This window comes from Parasteatoda tepidariorum, chromosome 3 (genome assembly GCF_982258835.1).
Source record: "Parasteatoda tepidariorum strain Cologne lab strain chromosome 3, Ptep-v5.0, whole genome shotgun sequence".
Taxonomy (NCBI): Eukaryota; Metazoa; Arthropoda; class Arachnida; order Araneae; family Theridiidae; genus Parasteatoda; species Parasteatoda tepidariorum.
This window is the reverse complement of record NC_141757.1, coordinates 42,610,962-42,636,551: the sequence shown is the minus strand read 5'-3', so window position 1 is coordinate 42,636,551 and position 25,590 is coordinate 42,610,962. Positions and strand designations below refer to the sequence as shown.

At 27.5% G+C, this 25,590-nt stretch overlaps 1 protein-coding gene across 1 annotated transcript in view; it reads right to left on the bottom strand.

Annotated features, from left to right (window-relative positions):
- Nucleotides 1-13,780: 13,780 nt before the first annotated feature.
- The window catches only part of LOC107444696 (uncharacterized), a 32,207-nt gene continuing 20,397 nt past the window's right edge, over nucleotides 13,781-25,590 (bottom strand). The window contains exons 18-29 of the mRNA XM_087160091.1: nucleotides 24,326-24,340; nucleotides 24,177-24,200; nucleotides 20,133-20,153; nucleotides 19,870-19,887; nucleotides 19,629-19,646; nucleotides 19,388-19,405; nucleotides 19,150-19,167; nucleotides 18,909-18,926; nucleotides 18,668-18,685; nucleotides 18,558-18,575; nucleotides 16,072-16,101; nucleotides 13,781-13,812 (exon numbers count right to left, since the gene is read on the bottom strand). Of these exons, the coding sequence (XP_087016217.1) occupies nucleotides 13,781-13,812; nucleotides 16,072-16,101; nucleotides 18,558-18,575; nucleotides 18,668-18,685; nucleotides 18,909-18,926; nucleotides 19,150-19,167; nucleotides 19,388-19,405; nucleotides 19,629-19,646; nucleotides 19,870-19,887; nucleotides 20,133-20,153; nucleotides 24,177-24,200; nucleotides 24,326-24,340 (248 nt within the window). The remainder of the gene's footprint in view (nucleotides 13,813-16,071; nucleotides 16,102-18,557; nucleotides 18,576-18,667; nucleotides 18,686-18,908; nucleotides 18,927-19,149; nucleotides 19,168-19,387; nucleotides 19,406-19,628; nucleotides 19,647-19,869; nucleotides 19,888-20,132; nucleotides 20,154-24,176; nucleotides 24,201-24,325; nucleotides 24,341-25,590) is intronic.

Below are 25,590 nucleotides of genomic sequence, written 5' to 3'. Positions count from 1 at the left end.
CAATAATATAGAATCTGCTTTATTCGATGTCATAAAATAATGGCTAAAAGGAACTTTCCAGAAATGATTTGCTGAAATTAATTAAAATAATTAACAGATTACCCGCTAACGGAGAAAATGTTCTGGCAAAATTTGCGTACAAGTATAGTAAATACATTTCTTATAAAAATACCATAATTCTGGAGAGTTAAACTAAACATACGGTATTTAAACGAATAATTTGGTAATTTTTCCATTTGAAGAGTATTAATATTCGTTCCTTGGTAATTCTGCATTTTAAATTGTAATTATTAATGACATAGAGTTAGAAAGTAAAAAGTAAATTTTACCAAATAAATGATTTTTATACTTTGCTCTAAAATAAACCAATGCAAATTCTTCGGAGCTATTATTCATTTCGCTATTTATTTATTAGTTTTAACCTTTTGATGTCTATGTCTATTACCAAATGCTCTTCTTATGGCTTATTTAAAATGGAGGTTTATATAAATAGTAGATAAGAGTTATTTCACAATAACTCATTTATTTGCATTAATATGATTCTCTATTCTAACAAAGGGTGAAATTACATGACTTATGGCTTCAAATGTTAAAAAAAGAATGTTTAATGAATTAATATGATTCTCTATTCTAACAAAGGGTGAAATTACATGACTTATGGCTTCAAATGTTAAAAAACGAATGTTTAGAGGATAATAAACTCAAGCTAAGGTGTCTTGTTAAGTTATGGTGTCCAACTTTTATAGGGATGGTGGGGTTTATTTATTTAATAAACCCCACCATAAATATTACATAACATTTAATAATTTCTAAATTTTACAATGTGAGCACTCTCATTTGCCAAAAAATATTCTCAATAACGTTTGCGATGATAATTTCACCCTTATATATTATAATATATATATATATATAAATATATATGTTTTAAAAATGTAAGAAAAGAATATAATAAACAGATAAATAAAAAGAGAGGAATGCTTATGAGCAAAAAACTTTTATAGTGAAATAATATGGCCATCAAGTTTGAAAAAAACTACCAGAATACCGGAGATACCTCAGCTTTCCCATTGCGCCTCTTGTGGATACATTGTGGATACATCAAATCATGGGGATACATTCAGCAAATGGGTTTATAAATCATTAAAGAACCGTTAAATGCCGAATTAGAAAGCGTTAACCAAATAACTTGAAATTTGTTAAATTCAATACTAAATAAAATAAAATAAAAAAATTGAACGAAGAAAAATTTACCATTGATTGTTAAAAATTTTCGTTTTTAATTATCTTCCCTTTCTTAACATAGCTGTTTTACGGGGGATCTTTTTTCCAGATGTAGTCAAGATCACTTCAGCTATGTGTCAGTATTTGTCTTCAGTCGGAACAAAATATTGATAGTTGAAACTTTTTTAAGCCTAAAAGAGCACACGTATCTCACAACATAACTCAATGAATTACTTGAAATCTAAAAGTAGAATTATTGAATTTCCAATGTATCAAAACTAGAAAATTAGGTTTTAAACTAATATTTTGACTCTAAAACTTTAAAATAAAATTTTAAATTTGATACCTAACAGATGGTTAAATTGTATCTTAAAGCCGACCGGGCTGTATAGGGTTCAGGGAACCGACTTTGCATCAGAAAGGTTCTGTGTTCTAATCCCGGACAATTCATGAATGTTCATTCATTCTATGTTCTATCTGTCTTTACTGCGGAGCAACGTTTGCTCACCTAACATGGTGCCCATGAAAGAGTGAACAACAAATCTGCCCTAATATACCTGAATTGACGAAATATAAACCCAGGTGGGAATAGGAAAAAAAATCTTTTTAAAAGACTGAAAGTACTGTAGTCGTTTTGTAAAAAATAATTTCAAGGTAAATTTTTTTGCTAACTGGATAAAAATTAGCAAATTATATCAAATTTCAAAAATTCTTTAAAAAAAAATAATTATGTAAATGGAACCGAACAAAATGCAAAATAATATAAATTTTAAATGTATGAAAAATAATGTTATACAGACTTTAATTTATTCTAAAATTCAAACTTAAAATCCATGTTCCAATTTCAGTATATCGGCATCTAAACGGTTAAAATAACTGTAATAGTCCGATCCAGTACCTCAAAATTAAGATTAAAAAATTTTGATTGATATCAAAATTTTATGTTCTTACAATATTTTCCTTGTTAGTTATAAGTTTCATTTCGCTAAGCTGAAATATAATTTGACAGAAATAGCAAATATCATTGTCAGTCACTTCTATTGGGCAGCAGGAGTCTAGTATGTGCAACAAGCTTTTATTGAGTACTTAAAAGCAACGATTATGCCCCTTTTTTCTTTTATTATTACAGAGAAATATTTCAGGATTAGAAATCATTAAAAATAATTGGAAAAGAAATAATCAATAATCATTCGATAACGTAATTAAAAATTTTACGCTTAAATATTTCCTCCATTCCTTGTACACACGAGAGTATTCTAATATTCAGAACTCCTCGATTAGTGACCCTGGACTACCGAAATACGGAACTCTTATTCACGCCTAAATGACGTAACCATAGAGCTGCTTAACAGAAAAAAGTCTAGTATTTCCCACCACTCGTAATAAATGAGATCTCCAAATAAACTATTTAATCCCCATTGCATGGTTCACTTGAGAATACTCAACCACAACTAAACTCCAATGTCAATTACCTTACAAGACACCAAACAAAACATTACTTCATTCTCCAGTTAACCATGATCCAGTTTGAGACTAATCTCTAGTTTTGAAACCATGCTGGAATAGTTACAAAATCGTTTGGTTTTGTATTCACGTTCTTTTTTCTCCATATCATTTGTAAATGATTTATAACCCGTAAAGGTAAAGAAGTGTTTCTAATCGCAAACTTTGCTGCAAATTGAATGGATTTTACCGTAATTTTCAAATGAAAACTTAAACAGCAGATTCTGTGTAATATTCAAAGGAAAATAAAATTAAAAAGTTCAATGTACTGAATGCGATGAATTTGACCAAATTTTATTTTTTTAAAAATCAAACATTCAGGTGAATCAGAAACAGTTAATAAATAAAATTTTACTAACATTTCTTTTACTCTTGTTTTAAAATAAACATTGCGCATTTATTATTTTTTAAAAAAATTGTATTTGCTCTCTAAAACTGTATCTTGATGTATTTAAATTTATAGAACAAGAAAAATTAAAACAAAAAAAGAAGCAGTTATGCAATCATTTAATAAGTTTTATTATCAGCCCATACAATCAGCATTTCACAAATTTATCAAAATCATTATTCTACTTCATTTAATTCGTCATTTATGACATGCATCAAAGTGTTTCCTTTTCGTCTCATTTGGCTGCAAGCAAAATAATTCAAGTATTACAATTTATTTCTCTAAGAATTGCTACAGAAAATTATAAATACACGAAATGATATGATATCTAATAGAACATTAGTCTGATCTATAAATATATTCGATATTTCCTTTATAGTTAATGTATATATCCCTTCAAGCATAACGTATTTTGAAACAAAATTTTGTTAGATAAAAAAATGCGTTACCCAACTAAGTATTCACTTAAGTATTCACCAATAAATTAAGTGCTTCAACCCTACTGATTTGGATAAATACAGATTTAGTATAAATAGGTTTTAATAGTTTCCGGATAATTAATTCTATAAGCAAGTTTCTAAAATTAGTTTAAAATTTTTCCATCAGCTGGAGACGCTAATATAGAAAAACATTCAAGCGATATTTTCAAAATACCTACTATTTGCAGCAGAGAATACTAAACTTGCTTACAAGCGTCTATACAAATATTTTAGTTGGATTGGTTTAAGTGGAGACAGAATAAAATGTTTGGTAGTTTTCTTTTTTCATTTAACGACACAAACGTTTGTTGAGCTTTATAACTATATTTGATCCGCGTTGGATCAAAGGATATAGCATTCGCGTTCCAATCAAGTGAACCGGGTTCCAATCCCATCGATGGCTGGTCGATACGAACTCCACATCCGGCTTGCATCGAACACAGTACTGACGTAAAATATCCTCAGTGGTAGACGGATAATGGGTTAGAGTCCCTTTATCGTCAGGTGACAGGCAGGTTTTCGTGACTTTCCTCTCCATGTAAAGCAAATGAGGGTTAGTTCCATGAAAAAGTCCTCCACGAATTCAAATTTCTCATAATTCTTGACCAAGGAATTCCCTTGTCTTCTGAATTGAGTTCCAAACTTCAAGGCTAAGGAGTTGAAGGTTAGTAGTCGTAAAGCCACAACTGGGTCGGCTGTTCAACGACGGTTTTAAAATTAAAATATAACCATTGAAAATTGGTGAGTATTGATAACTTACTATCTTACTATTCTAACGCAGAGAACCGTATATATAATTTTTTTGCCACCTTGATTTCTTAACAAAAGGTAGAAAAATTTACAATTCGATATTTAAAATTGCTATTTATTTTTTCGAAAACCAGCAGTCTAGTATATAGACCTTGGCCAAAGGATACGTGCTCTTTGTTCGCCAAGATATAGACAGTATTTTCTCTTTCAAATAACTTAAACTAAACGAGAGAATAAATCAAACTGAAAAATTAAAAATTAAACAAAATAGTGCCTGCAAATAACGCCATTTATAAAAAAAAAAATTCAACTACAAAGGTGGCTAGAAATGGAAATTCCTTTCGTGAATTTGATTGGATGATTTATCCAAATTCTGTTAAAAAGTGCATGTAAATATACAGTTTGGATAAATAAAAGTTTTATTTAAACAATAAGTACTGTTTTACTTGTAAAACTTAGTAAAAAATTGCTCATCTCATAACCTGAGCCAATTTTCCTAATATAAGAGCCTTATTAAACTAAGTAGTTATAATATTTTTATTAGATTTTTTTTTTAAATTCGCTACAACGTTAACTATTGATAGAAAATACTTTTTTAAAAACTCTTGGCATACTTTCTTCATTAAAAAAATTCATAAATTTTATATTGATAATAAGAACATATTTAAAAAAAAATCTGTAACTAGATTATTTACGAAAACTTTCTAGTTTCCAGCTTTGCTTATTTGTTTCTAAACAAAGTAATATTCCGGATACCTCAGAAAATTATTGTAGAATTTAAATTGGGTGTGTTCCAGATCATAACAGAAATGCGATAATGAAAAGGAATTAATTAACTACAACCCAAATTATACGTTTTATGACTTAAAAGTTATAATTACTACAAGTTATTCAAATTGGTGCAAAAATTATCTTAATCAAGTTCTCATGATTGAATTTCTTTTAATAACAAATTTTTTATTTCATTTTTTTCTTAAAACATATTTTTGAACCTGCACAAAAGTGTATTCTCTTTCTCTTCTTTGATGGTATGACTGTCCAGGGAGGGCCCTAGACTTCGCAAGAATTTTCTGTCTGGTCAGTCTTTTATTGGCTTTGATCTTCTACTTATTCACTAACAGAATGAAAATATTTCTATTTAGGTGGTGGACCCATCTAATGTTGGGTCGAACCTTAGCTCTCATACCAGTAGGCTTTCTGCCAAAACATCTATTGTGATCATACTAATAACGTTTGTTCATACAAATAACGTAGACGACAGCCCCATTTACTTTTTTGGATATTTGTGTTGATGATGTCAGGTTCGTTGAAAGCACGTAGATTTGAGCGTATGTGCCATGCATTTTTGTTCCGTAAATAATAGCTCTAATGTATTGACCGCTCGAATCATTTAAGAGCGTTTTTTTACTATTGAGCCATTGTCCGTATTTCTGATGAGTAGATGAGTATGGGTATAATAATACACTTATGAATTAATAGTTTAGTTTTCCTTTTCACTAGGTTTGATTTTAAATATTTCTTTTATCGTAAAAGTTTGTATCAGCAGTAACGATTCTCTTCTGTATTTCAGATTTGATATTGTTGTAAATATAACTTTTGTCATAAATGCCTTATTTTTGCTATGTAAGGATTTCAAGTTTATACATAGCTATTTACAGAGGATTAGTGATGTCTATTTTCTAGGTTCACAGCATGCATTTAATTTTGATTAGTAAAATGCATTTTACCAGCATTCCTCTCCAAGTCTAAAAATGCCTGTTTCAGATTAGAAGAAGAGACCCTGTCTAAAACGTCAGTAAATGCAAACATTTGTACAAATTAACGAAATATATTTCCCCTGGTGTTTATCTTTGTGTAACGAGAGATCTTCTATTAGTTTTCGATTTATACTTTCATAAGCAGTTTTGAAATATACGAAGAGGTGGTGTGCTCCAATTCCACATTCTTTGGTTTTTTTCTAGATTTGGAATTTAAATATTAGTTAAGTTTTGGATCTTCGTTTTGTGAACCAGCATTGATAATCTCCAAAGGAGTTTTCCACATGAGTAGAGAGTCTCTCAAACGAAATATTTTGAAATGCATTATATGTCGTACAGAATAGATTAATTCCTATTGGAACATGTACGAATTTCTTCTTTTTTGTGTATGAGACAGATTGTGTTAAGTTTCCATTCAACTGGAAGTGCCTCATTTTCTCATACTAATGAAAGAATATAGTGTACTTTTTTCACTTCATCTGTTACCTTGTTTTTGATGAATTATGTCGTTGCACGGTTTGGACAAAGGACTTTTTATTTCCCTTTCTAAGTCAATTAATGTGGAATAACAAGAAGCTAATTACTTACATAAATATCAAACTATTTTCTGAACAATATAACTTACCAGGAGTTGTTTCATCTATTTAAAAAAATGTAACTGTTTTTTAGAATGATTCTAATTTTGAATATAAATTAGTTGGTTCCTTCAACTTGTATAGTGTGTGAGTATACACTTTAATACCAAGCTAAACCAATGTACGAAAAGAAAGAGAAATATCGAAGAATAGTTTGGAATATTCGAAGAGTAGCTTGGTAGAATTTTTTGTATAAATTATTTATTTTTATCTCATAAAACATCTTAAAATCATAAAATAATTTTGATTTAGTGTTACTTGATTTTGTATAACGCGAAAGAAGAATTAAAACTGTTTCGATCGAAGTCTTTGAGTCACACATTTCCCTTGCGTATCTTGCAATTAATTACATGTGTTACTAAAATCATAATCGTAGATATCTTGCTTTGCAAATATTTTATTTTGTTTTAAGAATAGTAAATTTACGGAAGATAGCTTTGTTATATTTGCTTTATAATGCAGATTTTTATATACAATGTTTGTTATAACTAACTTTGTCTTTATTAAAATAATAACCAACAAAAAGCAAAAAATTACATTTTTACGATATATCTTTTTTTCAAACTTATATTTGATAGCTTTAATCTCGTTTTGCATGTTTTTTTTCTTTCACGAATTCTTTTTACTACTGAAATTACAAAAGAATATTGTAAGATAAAGAATTCCGTAAACGCATTTTTAAAACCTTTTCAGTAAATAAATGCATTTTAAAAAATATCTATTTTTAAGAAAATATAGTTTTTCATATTAGTTCAATTATACACATGTAATGTTATAAAAAAATTTTCAATAAAAATAAAAGAAAATAATTGCGTTTACTTTGTTATTTGAATTAATACATTAAATTTATTGTCAGCATAAATTAATACGCAATATATTCTATTAAAATTATTTATTAATGTCTACCCACTGTCAAATTTTATGAAACTTACAACTCAAGACGTTGGAAATCGTTTTAAGTAGTTTTAAATTATTCCAAAGAATTAAAATAATGCTTCCAAAAAATGATACTTCTAAACTGGAAAAGCAGCTCACATTACGTTTACATATTTGAATCAAAGTTTTCTATTTCTTGATGTTCATATGTTTTTTTATCCATTTTTTTAAGTGTTCGATTTATAAAATCCTTCATTATATAAATAATTTAATTCAAATTGTTATGAAACAAAGAGCCATTTTTATTCATTCATGTATTAATAAATATTATAAACCAACTAATTCGGATATTTTTTCTTAGATTTGTCAACTTCGTAGCAAAATAACTATTTAAACTTTGCATTGTTAGAATTTACTTACGTAGAATGTCTAAAAATAAAAAAAAATATTGCACATTTAAAAAAAATATTTTAATGATCTATGTATCAGTAATTTGAAAACAAATTTAAAATATAATAGCTATTGATATCTAAACCTTGGCTGCAGTTCGTAAACTACGACATATTATTCCATAAATTGCATTTTAAAAACATTCAGGATATAAGTGTCTGTTGACATTCAATTACAGGTTGAGTTATTAGGTTGCTATATTTTTAAAATTATTTTTCAAAGGTTTTGATAATAATAAAGCGAAAAAAAAATCACAGTGAAGTTTTAACGGTATTATAATTCTCAAATCTGAATGTATCTTAATGTATCTTAAAAGTAATGAAAAGATTCCGTAATTGTTTTCTCAGCGAATTAAATTTGTTAATTATTTATTTCTTCTAGGTAAGTAACTGTTTTCTTTTGGTTTCAACTTAGATTTCATATTTTTATTTTGGATCACTGTTAGTTGCACGTTTTTTTATTATTTATTCATAGAATTCAAAAGATTATCTATCGTAAAATTCACTGTTGAAGCTACACTTAGGGTTCCATAATTAATTTTGAGAGTTTCGAACAAACTGTAATGAAAATTCTTTTAATTCAAAGAAAGTCATTGTAAGAATATATTTAATCAAAATAAAAGATTTTAAAACTTTAAAATTGTGTATTGTTGTAGTCTTGATATTCAAATATCTTTTCTGAAATACTGAAAGAAGTTTTTTTAAATTACAATTCTAAACAGTATAAGATTTAACTTTTCTTCATATTTTGTTAAAAAAAACGAAACTATAGCAATAAAATAAAATCAAAACTATAAATTACTAACAACAATTTTTCTAATTCTCTTTCGTAAGTTTATATAGTGCGTATGCCTGAATATAAAGTGAACTATGCCTTTAAAAATTATGTACTTAAATTCTTGAATTATTTTTTTTAAATTTCCGAAAGCCTTTAATTAATGATTTTGGAATTTGTAATTATAATTCATAGTTAAAGAAATTTGAAAAACAATATGCTAGTTTGCTTAATTGCTATCTAATTCCATTTGACCTACTCATGCACCTTATTAAGTGCATATCAATCTATATAAATATTCAAATTCATGTTTTTCTTACCAACATCAAAATCTAAATAAAATATAAGCATACATGTGCTTTAACATTTCAATATCCATAATAGAGAAATTGAGAATAGAGTAACTGCAGCATTATATAATATACAACATCATATAATATATAATATCTTATAATACCATAGATAATGAACAGTAATTGTGATTTCGTACATCTATTGCCAGAAAATATACGCACTATATAATATTTAGTAGTATTGTTTCCAAAAGCATCAGTTAAAACATCATATAATTATGCTGAATTAACAAATATGTCTTGTCTTATAACTAACAGTTATAGCAATTAATATTTGATTAAATTTCCTAACTTTATAAATAAAGTTAAGAGTTTCAACTATAATGGAATTTAAATTCATTACCAATTTACCAATTTACCGTAATTTTTCAGTCCAATTTACCGTAATCATTCAGTCAAATTTACCGTAATTTTTACGGTAATATTTATTGAATTAAAGTGATTGAATTTTTACAGTAATATATAGTTAAAAACTGAAATTTTTAAAGTAATACTTAATGTAAAATAGCTGATTCACCTTAATCAAATAAATATTACTCTTAAAATTATGGTATAAAATTTCACAATAAAAGGGATTCTAGGAAGCGTGGCAGTATTTATACCGTAATATATTCCAGAATCACTTACAATGTATAGAAGAAATGCTGTTTAAGTATAAATTTATTAAAATTTAATGATTTTCTTTTCTTTATGAAATCAATTCATTATTTTCTTATGTCTATATGCATTGTAAGAAAAGATTTTTACATTTAATTTAACCATATCGTGCATTTTTTTGTAAAAACATTCCATCATTATATTATTAAACGCATTTAAAAAATTTTCTTTTCCACAATTCTCTTATAAAAACCATTATATTAACCATTTTATAAAAACCATTAACTGCAAAAATTTTACTTGTGAATCTACTGTAAATTACTTATCAGGAGTCTCGTGTAAAATACATAAAAGAAAAGAACTAGATTCACCGGAGACTCAGCAATTTAACAGTAAGTAAAACAAGTATAGTATGTAAGACTCTGATAAATAACGGAAGTAAAACTCTTTAAATGAATCCCCAGTTCTGAGACATTAAGACTTTTCCTACTCTGAAGCCGCCAGGGACATTACATTTGAGTGAAATCCAAACCACTAAGATACAATTGGAGAAAGTGCTAATTAATCAAACATCCTGTTTTTAGCACAGTCCAGGGATGGGCGATATTTCTAACCATCATATAGAAAGTGGCTTCTACTTATGTACGAAATAATTAATAACATATTTTAATATCTAAAAGAAAGTCCATTTAAGAAAACTCTTAGAAAAAAGTCTGTATTTTATCTAACTCTGTTAGCGAGAAATTCGGTTATGTGGGTACGAAAAAGAACTTAAAAATTTGTCAGACACATTTGTTATTATAGTTGTTTTTTAAAGGAACTATTACAGTGCTAAGCTTTTCAAATGTACCTTACTGTGATAATATATTTATGAGCATACACAAATATAATAAAATTTTCCATTCTTAAAAAACCAATATAAATTTCCTATATATTTAATAAAAATGCGTTATAAGTGTTATAAGATCATAATAACTTTTTCCAATTCTTTTTTCAAATATTTAAAACTTTACTGCAATCACTAAGTTATCAACATAAATAAACTTACCCTTTCTGAGATCTTTAAAAAAAATAGTTTATTGGTAAATTTAAAAAAAAATATTATTTGGATGATTCCTTTAATTTAACGAGCATTCTATATTCAAAAGAATATGAATTCAAATCAAGATTATACATCGCTATGAAATATGAAATGTTTATTTTATTATTGCAGAAATAAAATATTTGCAATGCACAAAATAGTTCTTCAACTAAGATTAAATATATATTTTTTTTAAATTGCTTAAAAATAAGATTAAAATAGTATTTTTAAAATTATTTAATGCAGATTAAATGATATAAGAAACACATTTGACGATATAAGACACATAATTGATTTGAATACAATAAAATATCAATTCTTACTTAAGAACAATTTCTAATTAATTCAAATTCAATAATTAAAAAATAAATAAAGAAATATTTAATAAGATAGTAGCAGGTGTTTGTTTGGGCTAAAAGAAAAATGAATAATTCTTGACTACTGATTCACTACTGATGAATGTGAGTCTGAGGAAAACAATACTTTTTGAAATTTCCAAATTTCATCTGCCAATCAAATCTGCCTTAACTGTTAACTACGTTATTAACAGAACACCATATTAATATTTAGGCTATAATCAAATTTTTATTTACAATTATTTTAACATATTAGGAACCAAAACTCTCGACATGGGAGCAACTACTCTTTATGCTTCCCCTCCATTACATAATTTAAATGCTAATAAATGGGTACTAAATATAAGCTATGACACTCTCATATATAATTTTTTGTAGAAAGAAAAATATGTATTAAGTCTTCAAAAAAGATATAATGGAATCATGCGAAGACTTCGTATGCATATACTATGTATATATGTCACGGCGAAAGACCGAAATTGGTGGTTGTTAACTTTCTCCGGTGAATGTCGACAAATACCAAATACGTCGGTGAAAGATCGAATATTTCATTACATTCTTGCACATTCGGACCCTCACCGGTGTATGTCGACAATCACAGACATGCTTTGGTGAATGTCCGAAATATTTATTACATTCTATTTGATATGAGTTTATTCGTGGGCATAATTACATTTATTCGGTATTTTTACCCTACACTGATGTTTTTTTAAGGTAAAGTGTCCATGCCCGGTATACATTTGCCCGGTATACCCTACACTGATGTTTCTTCTAATCTGTCGTCAGTAAGTATTAAAATATAGAATAAATATAAATATATCAAATAAATATAATAATAATGACGAATAGATTAATATAAAATTGGATATAACAAATATTTCGGACATTCACCGAAGCGACTACGTGAATGTTGACATTCATCGGTAAATGCCGTCGTTCTCCAGATTTCGGTGGTTCACCGTAACATATATATTTCTATTATATGTATCATGCGAAAATTGTGTGACTTTTTTTTAGCTCAATTCTTGAAAAATATTCATTACTATAATTGTATAAAATCTTTAGAAGTTAGTCGCCTCTTAAAACCTGGTAAAATTTGAATAAAATATTATTTCAAGTAGTTGAAAACAACTTCTATGATCGTCAATCCTGATGGGGGATCTTTGGCCGGAAGCATGCATTTTAAATTAAGCTGACTAAGTTCTTAGTGCAAAATCTTTTATTCTGCTTTGTGTGCACATTAGTCAATATGATAATTCTAAAAAAAAAAAAAAAATTTTGCCATTTTCTATTGTTGTGTCTTATGAGCAAGTAACACCGTGCATTCTTAGTACTTTTAATTTATATATCTGGCATGAACTATACCTAAAACTTGCTCACTCCTGCTTTTATATTTTATATATATTATCAAATTAAGTTAAATAACGAATTGTAAGTACATTGCAAAATAAAATTGTTTTAAATATACTTACCATGAAGAAATTCTAAAAAACAAAAAACAATATGTTTGAATTCGGAAAACTGTCTCTTTTTCTGTCATTATGTTTTGAGCAAGAATAAATCATGATATTCACTCTTATTTTGAATTTTATTTCTTCTACGCTATAACAAAATAATAATTTACAGTTGACTTTTAACACTGATATAAAAGATCCTATAAATTTATTAAAATAAAGCTTACGTTTCTTACACTTCTTTCGTTTTGCTCGTCAAAATCTACAGTAACTTTTGGTATAATCTTAAAATTGCCAATAAGATTTCCAAATACTAAAATAAAGCACGAGTCTTAAGGTCATCCATTGCTTATTTCTAAAATCTAATATTTTCCGCCAACTGGAATTACTTTGACAACAGGAATAACTTCAGCTATTTTCTGCAATATAGATTAGGGGGCAATAAACAGTTAATCTATCGCCTTTGAAATGTATTCCGGGATATTCATTGATAGTTTATTTAAGTGAAAATATTTACAAGTAGATAAATACATTGAACACAGCCAACAATTTCAGTACCTTAGTTATTTAGATCAGTAAAATCCATATTAATAGCGTTTACGTTTTTTTATATATTATTTATAGTACTTATATAATTTATATCTATGTAATTTATATTCATGTTATATATCATAAACATTAGAGAGACGATTTTTCATAGCTCATTGATCATAAAAAATTTTTTTTGTTCGCAATGTTACCCGATAATCTATAGGAAAATTCGAATTAAATTTTCCAAACTATTGAAAACTATTACTATGTGATACAGGCTTGAGCACTGACAATCTACATATGTCTTTTACATTTCTGGTCAGAAAAAGGATATTAATGGCGCAATATGATAAAATTGATGAAAAACTGGAATTTCACTTGCAAGTAAGAGCTTATCAGTGGTTGTGAAAACTATCGGGAAATTACTGAAGAATCGAGATTAGATGTTTATTTTTTTCACATTTGTGTCCTTTTGAATTATGTTCTTTTTGAATGACCAAAAACAAAGTAACGTAATCTACTTCACTTAATAAGTCTATGAATATGGTTTTCCTTGAAAAAAAATTTTTTTAAAGTTACTTACCATCAAATTTAAAGAAAAAAGGAACTGTAAGAAATATTTTCCACAATTACAATCAGTAATACATCTGATTTTAAACAATATCAATTAGAACATCGTAGAGCTAAATATATAAAAAAATTTAAATGACTGAAATAACAATTAAGAGAATTAAATGTATATTGCATACGCTTATACCAAATGCTTCTAGAGAATTTTATTGAAACTATCAAGCAAACGTCTGGAGTTTTCAAAACAGATTCTCAAAGATGCAATTTGTAATTTTGAAGTAATTTGTAAATTTGATCTGTACTATGATGTAAGATTAGAGAACATACTTTATCAGTCAGTTATTTTATTTCAAATTTTAAGAGGGATTCAAGTAAAAGTTAAGTGTTTTTTTTTAATTTTGCTTATTTAAATATTATAAGTTTTGGACACTGTGCATTTTCGAATGATAAGACTATTGAGACGCTATTTCCCTGTCAACTACATACGTAATTATTTTTTGAACCTACGTAACAAGCTACCTACATAACTAAATTGTTTTCAAATCAAAAATATTATAAGCAAAAGACTTTGCAGGAATTAATATTATTAATAATAATTGACAAAAAAATATTTACAAACTTAACAGATGCTTTCTCCTAAGCCATGGTGAGCTTTTTATTCAGGACACAGCTCAAAATCCACATCAATAAAGATACACAACTCAAATTGCGTGCTTAAAAATAGATACAGATCAAAATGCGTGTTTACAAAAATTGACACAGCACAAAAGGCGTGTTTGCAAACATGAGAACAGCTCAAAATGCTAGTTTGCGAAAATAGTTGCAGCTCAAATGCATGTTTATGAAAATGAACACAATAAAAAATGCGTCTTTTCACTCTGTTCAACCTAAATATAACACCTAAACGAGGAATTCCGTGCTTTCTTTTTCTTACTTATTTTAAACACTAAAAATGACACTTGGAAGAATTTCTTTCTGTTTTCTGTTGGATGAGATTTTTTAACAGATCATTGATACTTTCTTATCTCTAACTTTAAATTTGCAATTGATTTCTCACTCCATTCTGCAGTTTTTTTAAATGATATATTTAGTCTACATTTTATCGAAATGTGTAAGTTTGAAAACGTTATATATAGCCAGAGGTCACATAAATGTTGTGATATTCTCATAGAGGAGTTAGGAAATAGCATCGGTAATAAAACTACAAGGGAATCCATGATGGGAAATGTCGTCACACGCAGCTGGAAGTGCTGCAATATTATGCAGTGTTTTTTCGGGTGCTTCTGATCTGGTAGTAATTGGAGAAGTGCCCTCAGCCACGCTCAATGACATTTCCGGACTTGTGTTATTATGCAATTTTAATCTCGATTTTATTCCTTAACTCCCCTAGAAGTTTGTCTTGTTAGAAGTTGTTATGTGAGTCTGCGTCCCCCTGTTACATACAACTCTTTTAAACATATACATTTCGTCAGAAATAGGCTACAAAAATACTTTATGAAATATCTGTAGCTTAAGGAGCAAAATTAATTTCAGATTTGAAATTTCCACATCACAATTAATCAAGATTAAATATTTGCATAAATGCAACAAAAAAATCTGTTCTCCAGTGAGGAACGGGGCAAATGTGTAGGCTTTGGGGTCGGAGTGGCTAAATATATCACAGTTGTGGCTGTTTCAGAATTCTTAATACGGTGAAATCGCTTGAAAAGAAAGTGAATTTTTGAAATATGAACCCTAACAACACAAATTTACCGCCGTTATTGTTAAATTATAGGTCCAGTAGCAACATTCTATAAACAAATTTTGACTTTGTTGCTGTCTTTAAATATAATAAAAACCAAGTACAAATTTAACATCGATACGAATTTAATGAATACAAAAAATAATTACCAGTACAAATTTAATAATATATTTCAAGTTATTTATACAAAAGGACGATATTACTTAGTGAATGTATTCGCATTCATTTGTTTATTGTTTAAAATATGAAAAATACGCAGATAGAAATTGAAATAAGGAATCAATTGCTATGTTCATTTTCATAAACATGCATTTAAAGTTGTGTCAATTTTCGTGAGCACTCATTTTGCTCTGTGTCCATTTTTTTAAACATGCATTTTGAGCAGTACCCATTTTTGTTAACATTCTGCGTTTTGAGCTGGGTTCAGAATAAAAAGAAACATGTTGTTTTTTCCTTAACTTTATTTTATGTTTTAAATTAATTTTACAACATAACAAACTTGAAACTTTAAGGAATTAAAAAAAACTAAATGTGTCCAATAACCTATCTACTTACGCGGTGTCATACTCGGCGTTGTGGTTGGTTCTGTAAAACAGAAATAGTAAAACTATAACTTAAAAATTTAAATGAATGATTTAATGCATCAGTAAAAGTATCAATTAAGCAATTTTGTATTTAGTCGTCATATCCACCTTTATCAAATATTTAAAAGTTATCTCGAAAAGTAAGTGCTTACTATTTATGAACACTTTATGTGTTTAGTATTAAACTATTAGTAGCCTTCACTCATTCTACAGACCTGACAATAATATGTCGTAAGCAATTAGAAGTATATAGTTATTAAGAGTGTTCTAGCAATAGGGCAAATTTCAGATACAGACGTAAACAGTTGAATTTTTTACTGTATTGTAAATATTTACTGTCGTCCAAAATTAAGGAAAATTTCTAAGTTTGATTATTTTCTCTGATAACAATAGACTAATTTAAATTTAAAAAACATATATATATATATATATCTAGATTAGATGTATCACTAACTAAATCACCAATTGACAGTTATTACACATGCGATCGTGCGTAACAATCATCGAAGTTGAAAGACGTGAAACGGTAGATCGAGCAATCGAACGAAAAAATTGAATAGTAGGAACAAGTTATCCTTCCAGAACATTTTCTATGATATACAGTAGACACACCATCGTGTTTTCATGATAGAAATACATTTTTGATAATTTTGTAGCAATTGATGTTACTTAATGCTAATGCAAGGTCCTTTGTGGTTGTGGCAGTTGATTTGAGATTTCCTGTTGCCCTCTCCAGTGTGTCCTAGAGATAAGACTGAAATCTTGAGATCTGGATATTGAATCATGCCATGGTATAGAATTATCTTTTTCAAAATATCGTCTATAAAATTAACTTTAAGTAGACGCACATTCACTTCCGTTAAAAAGAAACCTGTGCCAACTGTATTACTAACGAAGCAAGCATAAATCTCAGAGTGCCATTTTCAAATAAATAAATAAAAAAAAACCTAGAAGTGCCTTCAAGGGCCTTCTATTATCCTACTTTTTGCCTGCTCAGACTATCAAAATTTCTGAGACACTTAAGGAGAGGTAAAATGCATCTGGCCAATACTTTTTCTTGAATCGATCCTGATACTATCTACCTATCTTCCAACTCTAGGAGAACGACTATTTTGTCATCGATGGTGCCATGGACTGATGGACATCATGTTAGAAGTTCGAACACCGGATCCATGCATTTGAAACACACTGTGACTAGGGTGAATCATATGGTTAGCCTTTCAGACACTTCAAAGGTGATGTTGGTCCTCATTTCCTATTAGCTGGCGTGATCATGTAGAGCTCATCATATGAAGTATGAAGATATCTGCCAATAGGATTGACCAGTCAGATCTCTAGACTTCAACCCTATCGCGAATATATAAGGCAATCTGAGGAGTGCCCCAAATATGATTTGAACTAGCTAAATAACTGTTCTTTATATGGAGTAAAATAAAGTAAATTGGAAAACATATACCGATACAATCAATACAAAAAAATTACAGAATGTGTTGTTTTTTTAATATTATTTGATGATTTGTCCGATTGCTTATATTTTTGATTAAACACTAAACATTTCAAAAATTTATTCCAATAATATCAAGGTAAACTATGTCCTTAAAAAACTTTCAATACAATTCCTTTTAATCGAATATTGAAGTAGCTATTAAAGCATTAAATTTTACCATATTACTACCTAGTAGTACCTATTTTCAAAATTAATAAGACATCGCTGGTATCAGTAACAGTAAAGGGATTTTTAGAATTTCTCGAAACAAACAAGCTATTTTACTCAATTGTCATTGTTAATTAAATATATAACTATTTTCATTTCAGCGATGGTTAATTTTAAATATTTTAGTTTAACAGAATGGTATTGCAAAAGCGCATCTCTTATCAAAATAAATGTGTGGTTTCAGATAACTTTTAAAGCACCAATTCCACCACGTGCTTATCCACGTTTATGTTAAGCTTACATAACATAAAAAAATAAAAATAATTGGATGCTAAAAAGCGTGTAAAAATTTAAAGTTTAATTAAATGCAGCTGTTAGCGAGAAACATCATGTTCTATTAATTAAAAAAAAACATAATCGTTAGCCGCTTAATTTTTACAAATCCCAAATTTTAAACCTATAAGAAAACGAATTTGATCAGGAACACCTGAATGGATTAAATGAAATTTTAATAATTTTTAGGAACAGGGGTTAAAATTGTTAAATTTACCTTCTGTCCAAATTTCTTGACGTTGGTATAAAATGTTCTTGATTTATAAAAAAGCGACAAACACCGACTGACGCATAAAGGCTTACTTTTTTTTAAATATGAAGTCTTGCTAGGTTACACAATAAGTTAGTAAAGTTAGTTTCTTATTTCAATTAAGCTACATTATTTTTATTCACCAGTGTATCGGTATAGATCTTAGTCATTAAAAATTGTAAGAAGTAAAAGTAATTAGAGTTTTATGAACAAAACTTACCTGGGGTTGTAGTTTCCTCTAAAGTAAGTAGTGAAAGTGAAGTAAGTTGTACAACTTATCTAAAGTAAGTTGTATTGAAAGTATTTAGGGTTTCATGAACAAAAACTTACTTGGAGTTGTAGTTTCCTCTGAGGAATAAAGCAAAGATTTAAAAAACCGCTATTTAAAACTTTTAAGATATTTTCAAAATAACATAAATTAAGATTTCTTTTCTATTTTTAAGATAACTGTTTGGAGTTAAGAATTTTAAAGATAATGCAAGCTAAGTATTAAAATAAAAAAGAAGGAAAATTAAGTTGTCTAAAGTAAATTGTAGTAACAGTATTTAGGGTTTCATGAACAAAAACTTACTTGGAGTTGTAGTTTCCTCTGAGGAATAAAGCAAAGATTTAAAATATCGTTATTTAAAACTTTTAAGATATTTTAAAAATAACATAAATTAAGATTTCTTTTCTATTTTTAAGATAACTGTTTGGAGTTAAGAATTTTAAAGATAACACAAGCTAACTATTAAAATAAAAAAGAAGGAAAATTAAGTTGTCTAAAGGAAATTGTAGTAACAGTATTTAGGGTTTCATGAACAAAAACTTACTTGGAGTGGTAGTTTCCTCTGGGAAATAAAGCGAAGATTTAATATACAATTATTTAAAGCTTTAATGATATTTTTAAAATAACATTAATTAAGGTTTCTTTTCTATTTTAAGGATAACTATTAGCAGTTAAGAATTTTAAAGATAATGCAAGCTAAATACTAAAATAAAAAAAGGAGGAAAATTTACTTATCTGAATTTGTAGTAAAAGTATTTAGGTTTTCACGAACAAAAACTTACTTGGAGTTGTAGTTTCCTCTGAGGAATAAAGCAAAGATTTAAAATATCATTATTTAAAATTTTTAAGGTGTTTTTAAAATAACATTAATTAAGGTTTCTTTTCTATTTTTAAGATAACTGTTTGAAGTTAAGAATTTTAAAGATAATGCAAGCTAAGTATTAAAATAAAAAAGGAGGAAAATCAACTTGTCTAAAGTAAATTATAGTAACAGTAATTAGGGTTTCATGAACAAAAACTTACTTGGAGTTGTAGTTTCCTCTGAGGAATAAAGCAAAGATTTAAAATATCATTATTTAAAATTTTTAAGGTGTTTTTAAAATAACATTAATTAAGGTTTCTTTTCTATTTTTAAGATAACTGTTTGAAGTTAAGAATTTTAAAGATAATACAAGCTAAGTATTAAAATAAAAAAGAAGGAAAATTAACTTGTCTAAAGTAAATTATAGTAACAGTAATTAGGGTTTCATGAACAAAAACTTACTTGGAGTTGTAGTTCCCTCTGAGGAATAAAGCAAAGATTTAATGTACAATTATTTGAAACTTTTAAGATATTTTTAAAATAACATTAATTAAGGTTTCTTTTCCATTTATAAGATAACTATTAGCAGTTAAGAATTTTAAGGAATAATAAAAATAAAATGCAATTAAGTGAGTTATTAAAAAAGGAAATGAAATACTTGATGTAAAAAAAAACCGGTAACCAGTGCAATCACACAAAAAAAATATCAAAAAGAGAAAACTTACCCGGATTAGTGTTTCCCGGGGCTGAATTCGAATGAAAAAATTATTATTTACTTCCAATGTCCGCAGAAAAATTTCCTCAATAATTTCATTTACAAAAGCATTTGTGCAAAAATACAAATATAAATATATAAATATTAGAGCCTAATAGAAAATGATTACCTTTAGGTATTCGACTGGTTTCAACCACTGTTTTTTTAATATTAATATAAAATTTTTAAAAACTAGTTTGTTTGTCTTATTATCTGATAAAAACTTCCAAAATTTGCCCAAAAAAAAATTCTTATCTTTTAAAAGGACATTTTTTGCACTTGCACTAAACACTGTAAAAACATTTCTATTTCCTTAAGCAAAAATTACTTCGAGGATTTTATTTAGAAGGCTATCAACCCTGTTATGAACTATTATCTTAACAGCAAGTGCATATACTACTGAGTTAGGGATCAATGTAGCTAAAAAAATATATTTTTTAAAAAATTCCCTCACTTGCCTTTGCGAAAATACATGTATAAAGATGAAATTTTACTTTTCCTCTTAGTCTGTAGTTCAAAACATGCGTGATATAATCATAAACACTCAAATTGCAAAAATTATGAATCGAAATATTGTGGACAATTATTTTAAAAACAATTTGAGATATGGCGTTTACTGTGGTAAAATCTGGTTATGAATAAACGCATTTAAAAACTTAAAATTATTAGTCCATCCACTGTCATCAACTTGCACAAAACTGCGATAATATTGTAAATAATTAGAATTCACACAAAAGAAAAACATTTTCAGAAAGCTAAGAGTACAGAAATTTTAAATTTGTAACAAGCACAATTTCAGACATTTTGCCCATAATCATGTTCTTGCGCTATTCAGATACTTTAAATTATTAATTGCTTTATTATATGTTATCCTCTCCACAATTCTGTATTGATCACATTGCTATTTATTTTTGTAAGTATTAACAGGTTGTTATGTTTGTACCTAATGTAAAATAATGCATGAGTATTTGTCATTCAAATATGAACCTAACCTACTTAATAACATTTTCAAATCAAATTATTATTAAATTTATTTTTTCCTTCCATAAATATAAATTAATTTTTTAATAGTTTTTTTCGTTTCATTCAGTGTTTTTAGTACTCTAACAGCTAATAGTCTATGTCTAGAGATTTTTTATATACGTGTCTAATACATTTACTTAGAATTAAAAAATTCTTTGTAGATTTATTGATTTATTGCGAAGTTTTTTTTTTTTTATAAAAGTGTTTTTAATTCTCATCGCCAACACATTTGAAATGTAGAAAAACCTTTAACGGGACACCATATCACGGTAAAAACTTTTCGTCTAAATTCTCATTAGCTCCATTACTAATTTAAAATTAAAAAAAAAAACATTAGTTCAGGCAAACCTATAGTAGGCCATGAAGTTTCAGTTGCTAAAAAAAAAACTACAAAATATCAAAATGCAAACAAATTATTGGAGAGGAATTTCTCCATTGCATAATCTTAAGTTATCTTATCAAAACTTAGTTTCATTCGAATATTTTAAAAATTTCCTTTTTTCATTTGAAACTTAGGCTTACTCTAAGCTTGTCTGAACTCAACTTTTATATACTTTAAATATTAAGGTAGTTTTTAGTTATCTCAAGCATGCTAATTAAAAAGTGCTGACGACAAAAGTGCAACGAAATCAGACTCAAAAGCGTATTTTTTCTGAATTAACCCTCACACGTTTTTTCGCAACGGGTTCAGATTTCCGTCCCCCAAAAGAGTGATCTAAAGTATGGACAACTTAACGTTGTTTTCGCTTTTAACGTATTGCACCATATCTCGAGCACTTTTTAAGTGAAATGAAGAAAAAATTCGTACAAAGCTGTAAAATTCGTTTGCCCAAAGCTATTTCCACGTAAAACATAAACTTCCGTAAATTATTATTATTTTTTATTATTTCATTTTTGTTTAGTTTTCATTATTAGTCGAAAAAAATTTGAAAGGAAAGCTTTAAAATTATTTCAATCATTTTAAAGTATGTAATTTTGCGAGGCAAAATACAAAATTTGAACGAAATCGGTTGAATAGTTTTCAAGAAATCAATTTTTAAATGTATCACTTTCTTAAAATCTGATCTCCCAATAACTATTTAACCGATTTCACGCATAATTCAAAATTTAGTATTTTGACATTTAAAATTAGGTACCTTAAAATGATGTAAAAAATTTTATGCCGTAGAATATATAACTGTTTCGACTATTATAAAATAAAATAATAAAAAGTAATAAATATTTACTAAATTTAATTCTTTTTGGATGGAATTATCTTTGAATAAACGAATTTCATAGTTGTGTGCAAAAAAATTTTTCGTTCGCTTCAAAGGTTTTCAAGGGGGTCTAAACTTTGGATCGCTCTCCTTACAAAACTATAGGGACCATATTTTTTTAGATTTTGGCTAGATATCTGAAGGTTCTAGACAAAGGTTTCAGGGGTTAGATATCTGAATAGGTTGAAAAAAGGGTATGTTTATTCAGTAAAAGTACGTCTTTGTATTTGATTTCATAACTTAAAATATCGTCTGCTCTAAATAATTAGCTTATTTGAAGTAAATCCCATGAACCATTAAGATTTAGGCCTAAAACGTATAGACCCAATGTAAAATCAAACGTTGTCTGCGCTTTTTTTTTCAAATTTTTGGCGCTTGGTTTCGGCGCTCTTTCGTTTTTTTGAAGTACCCTTTTTATATACGATACGTTGACAATTGTTTTACAATGCTGACATTGATTATGTTCTCAATATTATAAATTCTATAGACACTTTCATGCAATTCAAGTTTGAAGATGAGAATAACAAATGTTTACTTTTCTTAAACGCGTTTATTAATTGTAAATGCCATGAATTCCCTTCTTTACTGTTTTCTGGAAGCCTTTTGTGGTTTTACTGACTTCGCATAATCTTTCATCACATCTTTCTAACCAAAAGATTAAACTTGAGAATACTTGTTTTCCGTGAACTTGAAATTTGTTCTATTAGTTATATTTGTAATGTCTTATTTATACTTTGAAGCTATCCCTTTTGACAGTCGATTTTCTTCTAATATTATTTCAATTCATAGAAAATTGATAGCTCAATTCAACAAACCATCAAATTCAAATCTTAACAAGTTGATTATTTTATCCCTTTTTTCCGAAAATAATTCCAAAAAAAGAAAACACTTTGACTACATCTGAGTTTGAAATTATTTTTCCCCTTTAAATAAATTGATTCTCACTAACTTTCAAGACCCTATTGCTGATAATAATAGCTGGTATATTTATCAAATTTTTCGTTAGTGTGGTCTATGGTATATAGAATTAACTAAGCAGACAAATTGAGTCGATCTTCGACTCTAAGAACATGAAAAATACGTCAAAAATCAGGATTATAAACGATGTTAAACATAGGCTTTAGTTTTCCTCTGCTAAAATCATTCAACGCTGCTCCTCAGCCACTGAACTTGATTTTCTTGGAATTACTCCATATTTTGAAAAATTCAAAATATTTAGCTATTGATCATTCTAATATCTCATCAACTCCCAATGTATGAAAATCTATTTTAATTTGAACATTTGCCCCCTCACCTGTTTCTTATCACTTTCTTTTTTTTATCTTGTTCAAACTTGTCCCTCTGTCCTGATTGATAACCACTTTGTGCGTGTTAATCTCTTTACTTTTCTAATGCCATTTAGTGCTTAGACACTGTGGCCGATATTTTTTGAGAATCAGATCTATAGTAAGTCGATTTCTGCTCTTGATTTCTATTTTATTAACGTTGCTCTTCACTTTAGTTTATATAGCGCAAAGTTTACCATATCCTTTTGGATAATAATATAATGTAATGCATTGAGCGTAAAAAATGAAGAATAATACCCATATGAAATGGCCCTAAACAAAAGATGCGATGTTCATAATTTTTTTAAAAATATAACATGCAATGCTGTTAAAATATGCGTTATTCCTAAATGTTAATAATATTTTTAATATAATTAGAGGAAAATAGTGATAACAATAGAAAAATAATACCAGCCATCATTCTTCTTAACATTGCTAAAACAAAAATTGCAGCAAAAATGTTACGTTATTTTTTTATTTAAAAATTGTTCTACACCATACAATTAAAAAGATTCTTAAAAGTGGTAAAACAGGCAATATAATTAGAAGAAGAATAATACCTGGATGATACTGTCCTAAAGAAAGAAATAGAACAAAAAATTGTTTATATTATTTTAAAAAATATTGTTAGATTTAAAAAAAATTAAACGAATTTTTCAAATTAAATAAAAATAAAATTTCAAATTAAATAAAAATAAAATTTCAAATTAAATTCAATTAATTTTACTGAGTTCAAACGCTTTATTTTTGCTGCAATGTTTCAAATAGATAATTTTTTAATCATGCGAGGCTCCCACAAGCGCATTTCATTACTATTAGAAAAAAAACAACTGTTCTGGTCTGAAGTGTAGATAAAGCAGAATAACAATCAAGTACCTGTTTAAGTGATTTTCTTCAACACTTAATTAATAAATTCAGAAAACATTTGATGTTTTGAAATTTATTAACGAAAAAAAAATACTTCCAACTTTAAGTGATCTTAATATGGCAAAAAAATTTGGTTACAATAGCATAAAAAAAGGCAAGGGAATGAATACTGCGCAAAAGTATGTGCTTAGGAAAACAACAATTCCGTTCATTTTATGACATCTTTTTCCTTTTGTAATTACAGCAAAAGTTTAAGAACCTAAATAATAACATAACTTATAACCAAGCAGAATAATGTTTTAAGATTGCGCATAGTGAGAGTCATTTACTAGAAAAATCGTTTGAAAAAATTGCCCCACTTATTTGTGTGATAATGCCATCAGTTTTTAACTTTTTATTACTATTATTATTCCTGCATGAGTCAATTCTTCCTTTTCAAAACCTATATTCCTGACAACACCATTTGATAGGTATTTTTAATGGACACTTTATTGACTTTATTTTTTTTAAAATTCAATTATATTTAAAAAACTGATATACGGCCTTTTCGTTTTCAGTCATTGATTTATAAATTTGCAGCCTGGTTAAGCAAAAGCTATTAAAAAGGAAAAATCAGGAACCATTACAATTAGGTTTTAATATTCAACCGGTAAACTAGGGAGCAGCTTTTCAAGTGAAATACCTGCTATAGAGTATCTTACTTTCAAAAGAGTTTTAGAATGCCTATTTTTTGGTACGTAGGTAATTTTCTACATAAAGCAACTGCTTAGTGCTTCAATAATATATATATATATATATATATATATATATATATATATATATATATATATATATATATATATATATATATATATATATATATATATATATATATATATATATATATATATATATATATATATATATATATATATATATATATATATATATATATATATATATATGTACACTCTATAAC